Here is a 7,911-nt window from a genome sequence, read left to right as displayed (position 1 = left end):
GTTTGGTAACGTGTTACAAATGAGCAGCATCTTGCAAAACTCTTGTATACCAGGGAATATTTGCTGATTCCTACTTATCAAGAAGATGGAAACTTAGCCTGGGACCCCAGGGTACCACTAAAGCAGTCCACCAGCTTGGGGAAGCAGCTTTTCACTCTGGAGGGCTCAATTCTGAGGCCCTCCTGACCAGCCCTGGGCTGCTTCCCCAACACACCAATGTGACGCGTGGCCCTCCACATCACCTGGGGCTTTTACCCAGCAGCTAAGTGCACACCTTAGAAACATATTGCAATGTTGTAGTTTTATTTTAATGAGTGGCCTTAGGTATTAAGACATCACGTCATCCATTTCTGCCCACTGCAATTGTTTCACTGGACGTTTGGCTTAGAGTTCTACGTAGAGCAGAGATATAAGGCAGCAGGAGTGTGGTCAGAAACAGAAGCAGGTTGGGAACAGCCACAGTGAAGTATTGGCTGGCTGTAGGAAAAAAAACCTCTGAACCTGTCCTGGGCAGCTGCTTTACTGTGGCTTGAGTGCTTGGTGTTAGCAGAGATGATGAAGATAAATGGAAATGAGGGAAGACCTTTCTCTATACTGTTTAGAGGCTGCAGTTTCTTGATACTATATGAAGCTGGAGTGTTAGCTGCTCTGCGGGAATTGTCACCTGACATACTGAAATCTGCATCCAGGATCTATGGGGCATCTTCGGGATCGGTTGTAGCTACACTTGCATTGTGTGAGTGTGATATAGGTAAGGGCTACACGCTTCCATTTTTTCTGTGCCTAAAGGGATTGAATGTCTGGAAATTTTGGAGTTGCAAAAGATCCTTTTTTTTTTATTAATGATCCTTAATCAGTGGTTAATTCCTTAGGATTTTACTTGATTGACTTCTTTAAGAGTGGAAAACATGGGTAAATTAACCAGCAGAGAGAAAATAGGCCAGATATAGTTATTGAATAAGTCACTGCATCTTATCAATTTGAGTTAATGATAAGCATATCTAATATAAAAAACAGGAGTGCTCTCCCTAATAAGGCATTTGAGGTTGTTGGTAGATTACCAAAACACAGAGGGGAAAGAAAATATTGAATATGGAGAGGATCAGTATTGCTGTTGCAATAAAATTATAGTCACAGAGCTGAGAAATACATTAGGGGGTATAGATGCAGAGCCAACGGGAGAAAATGTTACACAAAGGCTTCCTGTCAATTATCTCCCATATCTCCAAAAACCTTTAAGACGTCTTGTTGCGGAAATGGAGAGAAATGGGAAAAGAAAATCCTTCTGGTTCCTGGAATATTGAAGGTCCTTGGAAAATCTGGGTCCACTCATGAGAGGTTCAGCCCTAATGAAAATAATGGCTCTTTATGAGTATTTATCAGCATGGTGAAATGCCCCTTTAACAGGTGGAAGTGCAGCCCAGAAAGTATGTAAATAATATAAGGGATGTGGAATGATTGCTTTGCTTTGCTTTAGATGAAGTCAGGCTGTGCGTCCTCAGTGCTCTGCAAACCTCTTTCTGGTTGCCTCTTCCTGGAGGAAAAGCCATTAAATTGTTAAAGGAGGTCTTAAACAAATACCTGCCAACGAACGCCCACCAGCTGGTATCTGGGAAGCTGCATGTTATCCTCACCCGTTTGCGCGACTGGAAATGCGTGCTGGTTTCAGAGTTTGCCTCGAGGGAGGACCTCATTCAGGTGAGAGCAGCCACAGCCACCCTGCGAGGGGAGGAGCTGCGTGAGATTTACTGCCTGTCCGTGGGGGAAGCCTGGACCCTCGCAGTCCATGCCACGATTTCTGTCCTTGCCACCCTCTGAAGCCAGACAGGATCACAAGCTGAAAATAATTTAAAAAATCAGCCTTTTTTATTGCTGGCTGAATTATCTACAGGGTCAGAATATGCAAAGAGCAAAATGAGGCATTTCACAGGTTAGTTTCTTCCTTCTCCAACCCTGGCTGTGGATATCAGACATGGGCTGGTCCACAGTAGTCAGCAGTGCCCAACAACTCAGCTGCGGGTCCCCATTTTGGCATCCACAAATGAGCCACCATTCCCAAAAGCAACAGGTTTTTGCGGCTCTTTGCTCACTTCTGTGTTTTCCATCTCACCCACAGGCCATAACATGCAGCTGCTTCATCCCTGTGTATTTTGGGTTATTACCTCCTACGTACCATGGAGTGGTGAGTAGCCTTGTAGTCTGGAGACCCTATCCCAGGTCAGGCCAAGGGCCCATCTAGCCCGTATCTTTTCTCCACTGGTGGCGTTAAGCACATTTATACCCCTGTTTGCCACCAAAATTGCTTTGTGCTGTGATCTCACAGTGTCTACAGAGGGAGGAACTGAACCCAAGTGTCCCACTGTCTGACTTCACTGCAGACAGAACTGACCTCACAAAAACATCCACCCTCAGCCTGTCCATGGGGTTAGCTCAACTCCTTTCTGCTGCACTTTGCCCTGATTTCATTGAAGAGTAATTTTTCAGCTGGAAAGGAGGAGGTGGTGGGTGTAGACCTGGAGCACAGGGGACAGTGATCAGGGCTGTTCCCTGGAGGGCTATCTCTGTAGCCCCAGTACCTCAGTCTAGTTTGGGACTGGGTGGGGAAGAAGCCCCATATGCATGCACATGTGACACAGCACTCTACTCTCTGAAAAGACAAAGTCTCAGGGTTCCTTGTTTTCTCTCCTAGCGTTACGTTGATGGAGAACTCTGCATGTGGCGGGCCAACTTCGTGTCCCGGACCACAATTACCGTGTCTGCTTTCGCTGGCGAATACGACATCTGTCCCAAAGATTGCCCAGCTGCCTTCTTCACTTTCCAACTCTCTGATTGTATTTTACAGATATCAAAAAGAAACATTTGCCGCTTGCAGTATATTTTTCAGCTTCCCACGTGTCAAGTGAGCTGCTTTCTACAGGTACCGAGAGCCATGAGGCCCCAATAGCTGGCCCATCTGCCCTGACTGCTACCTCTCCCCTGCAGGTTCTGAACCAGTTTTTTATCCATGGCTACCAGGACACAGTCTCCTACTTTAAAAGACTGAGTAAGTGATTGGGAGTGAGGAGCAGGTAGGTAAGGTGCTTCTCTTACAACATTGGCTTGCTGACAGAAGGTAAGAGATGCTGCCAGTGCATCTAGAGTGACCAGGGCAGAGAGATCCCTGCATCCCTGGCATTGCCAGGATTACTTGAGTCCCATCCTCTCTGTGGCCTCTCCTGAAGCTCCCAGTTCACCCCTTCTTCTCTGATGATGTTAGGGTCCCCTCTTTCTCTGCCACACTGGGCATGGGAGAGCTTTACAGGGAGCACAGGTCCCTAGGACCGAGACAGGAGAAGTGTAGGCTCAAGTGCCCTGTCTGGTCTTAGACTGATAACCCACCGATGGACAAAGCAGCGACATTTGGTGATCCCTGACCCAGAAACCCTACTCAGATTAGCCATGCACTGTAGTCATCAGTCCCCCTATTTTCCAGTCAACCCTGGTCATGCCTCACATTGCTGGAGGCCTGGTGGTTCAGCAACAACTACTGAGTGCTGGATTCTCTTCCCGCCAGGTGAATTTGGTATCAATTACCTTGATGAGGAATTTATGTCTTCATTTGCCAATGAATCATGTCAGAAAGGTGAAGGGACCCTGTACTGGAAGCCAGAAACAAGAGTACTTTGCTGCAGAGCCACAGACTCAGAGGATGTCACTGAAGAGAATCCAGGGACTATGCAGGCAGCAGATGGAGTGGAAGAGGAAACCCCACACCACCTTCTCCACCATCAGAAAGGTAGAGGACTAGCACTTCCTTTACCCCATCAGTTTTCATTAGCTAAGTGACACTTGCCCAGGCCCCTCACTACTGAAAGAGGACGTCTGGGTTTTTGCAGGACCCAGTAGGTGAGAACATCAGGAACGGGAGAGAGTCCCCGTTTGGGTCAGTGGTTGTTAGTGAAGCTTCATGCTGAACTTGTTTTGGGTAAGGTTTGAGAACTTAGGCTATGGCCAGGTTGGAAGGGCTCTTTGGAGAAGTAGCGCTTTCTATGAAGAAAGCCGTTGCACGGTAATAACAGGTTCTGCCCACATGTCATTTCATTAAGGGTGAGGGAAGGAGCAGTGTCTCAGTGGTTAGAGCTGGGTTTGCTGTGACAGTCACAGCAAAATTGCTACTTAGTTACTCTGGTGTGCAGCTATGTGTAAATACTTCAGTGCAAAAAAGCTCATTAGCACTGCAGGTGAACATCTACCTGTGTCATTTTTAAGCAACATAAGGCAGGTTTAAATCCAAAACTTCTAGTTTTCTGCAATCCTATGCAAAATAATGCCCTCTCCCATTTCAGTTTGGACACGGAAATACGGTGAACCGTCAGCATTTTGGATTCCAGTTTCTCTTACTGGTACTAGCAGAATACTAAGAAGGATGTGCTGGAGTGCAACACGTCTTTCAATGTTGTTCTTTATTTTCTTTTTCTTTGTGATTCTTTCAACATATCAGAATTTTCCAGTTTAGGAAAAATTACACCACTTTTCCAACATGATGATGGTGTAAAATGTTGCCACATAAATTAAAGAAATAGTGAAAAATGACACGAATATTTTTCTGCTATATCTACAAGGGCCACACCATAAAGGGGAAAGAACAGGACTGTTACCATTCCAGATCTAAAAATAAAAGCTTGGAAAACATAAAATAGATGACATTTCCACTGAAAACAAAGCAACTCTACCTATGTGAAGAGACCCACTATGGAAATGCAGGACACAGTGTTAGGCTGTACAGTTTCTTTCCATGCTTGCTTTTTTAAAGGCTTCATCAGTCTGAACTATATGGAGCTTTTGAAAGCAGCATAGTAGGAACCAGGTTTCTTTGGAGATTAGTCGGGATCTGGGCTATCAGGAGTCTCTTGGTCTCTGGTTTGCAGCTGGGCTGCAGCATTTTTCACCAACCTAAGGTCGCCTGTGGAAGGAATCAAGACTCATTTGTTAGGCCAGAGAGCAACCAAGAGGTAAGTCAGGGCTCTCAGTCTCCAGGAGAGAAGCACACTGGATTTTTCAGGTCTGAGGAAGAAAAGCCCTGATGATCTAGGCCAGGAAAAGTCTATTTTACTCTGTAACTGCACGATACTATAATATCATCCATGTTACCAAATAAATGAGGGTATAAACCTGCACACAACTCGCACCAGTTTTCCTAAATAAGTCAGAATATCTCCAAAGGACTACTGGTGCGGTAGGGCTTGCGCACCAGCAAGGCTCAGGCTTGCTCAGGATTAGCAAGTTAACCACAAGCATTTGCAAATTTATGCATGTGCCCACCAGGACAGTTGCACCCTCCTTAGTATCTAGACTAGAAACAAAGTCGGGCATAAAGCACCTGCAGCCAACAGCCACAGACGCAAGCAGGGGTGGACACATGTTTGTTTTCATCTGGCACGGTTGGATGGATCAGGCCCCAGGACTCTCCTTCCCACTACATCTGCGGTGGGATCTAGCTCTAGAGAGCACTCCTGCTGACTTGGGTTGTCTCCAAACTCTCATCCCATCAACCTCAGGCTTCACATCTCTGCCGAGTTCGATGCACACCAGGGTAAGAAAGGGAACAGTGATATGAGGGCAATAGTTTAAGGATATCAAAACCAGCTGATCCTGTTACCCTCTAGACAACAGGAGGGAGGGAAGCAGCCCTGATCAGGTATTTGAATCCAGTTTGCCTCAACTGCCAGAAGTGTCTGTCAGATTGACCAGTATGGTTTTACTCCCTTTAGGGCCATGCCAGCCACAGAAGAGTATTTTCGACCCCACTGCTGCCTTTGGCCCCAGTTCATGTATTAAAGAGAGAAAGAGCAACTTGCAACCCAGCCTGCAGACAGCCACCGAGCTGCACTGAAGAGCACACTGTGGCAGCAGTGTCACTGGCACAGGCAGGGCCACAACACCCATCTTATCCCCCACAGACCCCAGGTGATTCCCGTGACCAACCTTTAAATGAGGCATTTCAGGCTGAAGACAGGCTTTATTGCAGCTGGTTTGAACTGGGCGCAGCTGGGTTTCCCAGCTTGCTTCCCTAGGGGTGAAACAAGCTGCTGCACGAGGTGATTCAAAGAGATGCCCAACTTTGCCTCTATCCGTTGCCTCTGGCAAAGCCTCCTGTTTGACATTAGCTCCAAGCTCATGCAGAAGAGACAGCATCAAGTGTGCTTGCTTGAAAAGATGGGGGATTAATAAAGCAAAAGACAGCTGATTTGAATTATGAGTCATTAAATACTTAAATCATAGCACATCTCTGCAGATTTGGAGCAGGAGGGCTCTGTGCTGTGATAATTTTGGTTTGGGTGTTCAATGTAGGCTTTTTTTTCATTAAAGTTCTCAAAGCTTTACTAACTTTTTATGACCAAGCACCATGTCATGTAGGGGTAGCTGGGATGCGCTGTGTTGTTCAAACTATGCTCCTGTTTGTGGCTGAGACTTGCAGTCAAATTTAGTGGGTTTGGGTGTCCAACGAGAATTTTCTTGGGGGGATTTTAATTCCCATTTGAATAGGGATAGTGTAGCTGCCTGAGGCTGACTGAAATGGCTATGTCCTGCCTGGAGGCGGTGCTTATTAGGGAGAGCAGGAGCCTGGTCGAAGGGCTGTTGCAGCAGTGGGGCTGTCTGCCTGGGAGGCAAAGCAGAGTGAAGTACGAGGAAAAGCAAATGATGGGCTGACTGGTTCTGCTCCTGCCCGGGGAGCAGTGGGTGTCTCTGCGCCCTTTCCACTTCGATTTGTGGCAGGAACATAGTCACAGTTCACGAGCTGGTTTTGAGCAGCCCGGATTTGGTTGCAGGGGTTGAGAGATGTAAATCTATCTGGGGTGGAAGAGACAGGAGCAGGTTTTGATAGATTCAATGTAAATAAGCATCTGGGTTTCTTTTAGCAAGCTCATTGCAGAGAAAATATTCCTAGGTCATTGATTTCTACCAGAGATAGCAGAACAGATTATATTAATCTTTCACTGAGCATTCATAGTTAACTTTGAATCTGTTTACATCAATGCAGCCTTCAGCTATTCCCCAAGTTCGTGCCTGCAGTCTCTAGGGCACTTTGGATGAAACTTCCCTCCGTACCGTTTCCCTTTTTGCAATTAAACAAGCTGTTTATTCCAATAAGCAGCTTGTGCTGTTGTGATCCATTTGTTGCCCGTCGGGAACCAACAAACGGGGGAGATGGTTGGGGTACAGCCAATCCATCAGCTCTGATGTGCAGAATGTATTTGGGATGGTAAGAGCGCCAATTTATTCTACATACAGACCAGTGACACGAGGTGTGTTTGCCTGAACCGTACACCATCCATAGCACTAAATTACACAAAATCGCATGGAAAGAGCTAATGTATTTGTGAAATGTCAACTCTCCAGGTGCAACAGGAGATGCAGTCTGCAAGACTGCGTACTTTGAATTAGGGGAAGGTTAATCTTTGGGTTTCTCCATCCTTCTCCACAGCTGCAAACTCAGAGGGGTCCAAATGTGCGCCTACCTCCACTGGCAGGAGAAGCAGGCCTCCGAGGGTGTCTGAAGCTCAAGAATAGGTAATTGGTAAAATAACTTCAAGAAACTGGATAAAAATGAGTTCCTGCCCAGTGTGATGCTCCCTAAGGCTTTTTCCTCTCTCTGTTTTCTGTTTGATGAATCTCTCTGAAAGTTTTTGAGTGGGAGGAAAACACTTAAAATGTGACATTTCCTGGCAAATGTCTGCCCTGTAATCTGCATTAAGGCAGGGGGAGGGATGCTGCTGGTGATCAGCAAGCGGAGTGGCTAGGGAAACCGGCGGCTGGGCTGTACACACGTGCAAGTAAAGATGCCCAGTCTCCCTGGCGCAGACTGCGGTGCAGCCGTCATGTTGCAGCAGGTCAGGCTCGGGCAGGGAGACTGCGGCAGGCGCACTGGGG

At 46.8% G+C, this 7,911-nt stretch overlaps 2 protein-coding genes across 2 annotated transcripts in view; one reads left to right on the top strand and one right to left on the bottom strand.

Annotated features, from left to right (window-relative positions):
- The first annotated feature begins 552 nt into the window (after window positions 1-552).
- LOC104292377 (patatin-like phospholipase domain-containing protein 1) lies at window positions 553-3,051 on the top strand. Its single transcript, XM_009891748.1, has 5 exons — window positions 553-751; window positions 1,541-1,698; window positions 2,117-2,182; window positions 2,690-2,831; window positions 2,918-3,051. The coding sequence occupies exons 1-5, from the start codon at window positions 553-555 to the stop codon at window positions 3,049-3,051; spliced, it is 699 nt and encodes a 232-aa protein (XP_009890050.1).
- A 244-nt stretch (window positions 3,052-3,295) lies between these two features.
- The window catches only part of PNPLA1 (patatin-like phospholipase domain containing 1), a 13,865-nt gene continuing 9,249 nt past the window's right edge, over window positions 3,296-7,911 (bottom strand). The window contains exon 9 of the mRNA XM_009891747.1: window positions 3,296-3,314. Within this exon, the coding sequence (XP_009890049.1) occupies window positions 3,296-3,314 (19 nt within the window). The remainder of the gene's footprint in view (window positions 3,315-7,911) is intronic.

This window comes from Charadrius vociferus, unplaced genomic scaffold, assembly GCF_000708025.1.
Source record: "Charadrius vociferus isolate BGI_N301 unplaced genomic scaffold, ASM70802v2 scaffold819, whole genome shotgun sequence".
NCBI lineage: Eukaryota > Metazoa > Chordata > Aves > Charadriiformes > Charadriidae > Charadrius > Charadrius vociferus.
This window is presented reverse-complemented; position numbering and strand designations above follow the sequence as displayed.

Bases quoted from the DNA above. Each gene is read 5' to 3' on its own strand.
- LOC104292377 (XM_009891748.1), top strand. From the start codon at position 553: ATGATGAAGATAAATGGAAATGAGGGAAGACCTTTCTCTATACTGTTT. The intron at 752-1,540 runs GTAAGGGCTACA...CTCTTCCTGGAG, and splicing joins ATTGTGTGAGTGTGATATAG to GAAAAGCCATTAAATTGTTA. The intron at 2,183-2,689 runs GTGAGTAGCCTT...TTTCTCTCCTAG, and splicing joins CTCCTACGTACCATGGAGTG to CGTTACGTTGATGGAGAACT.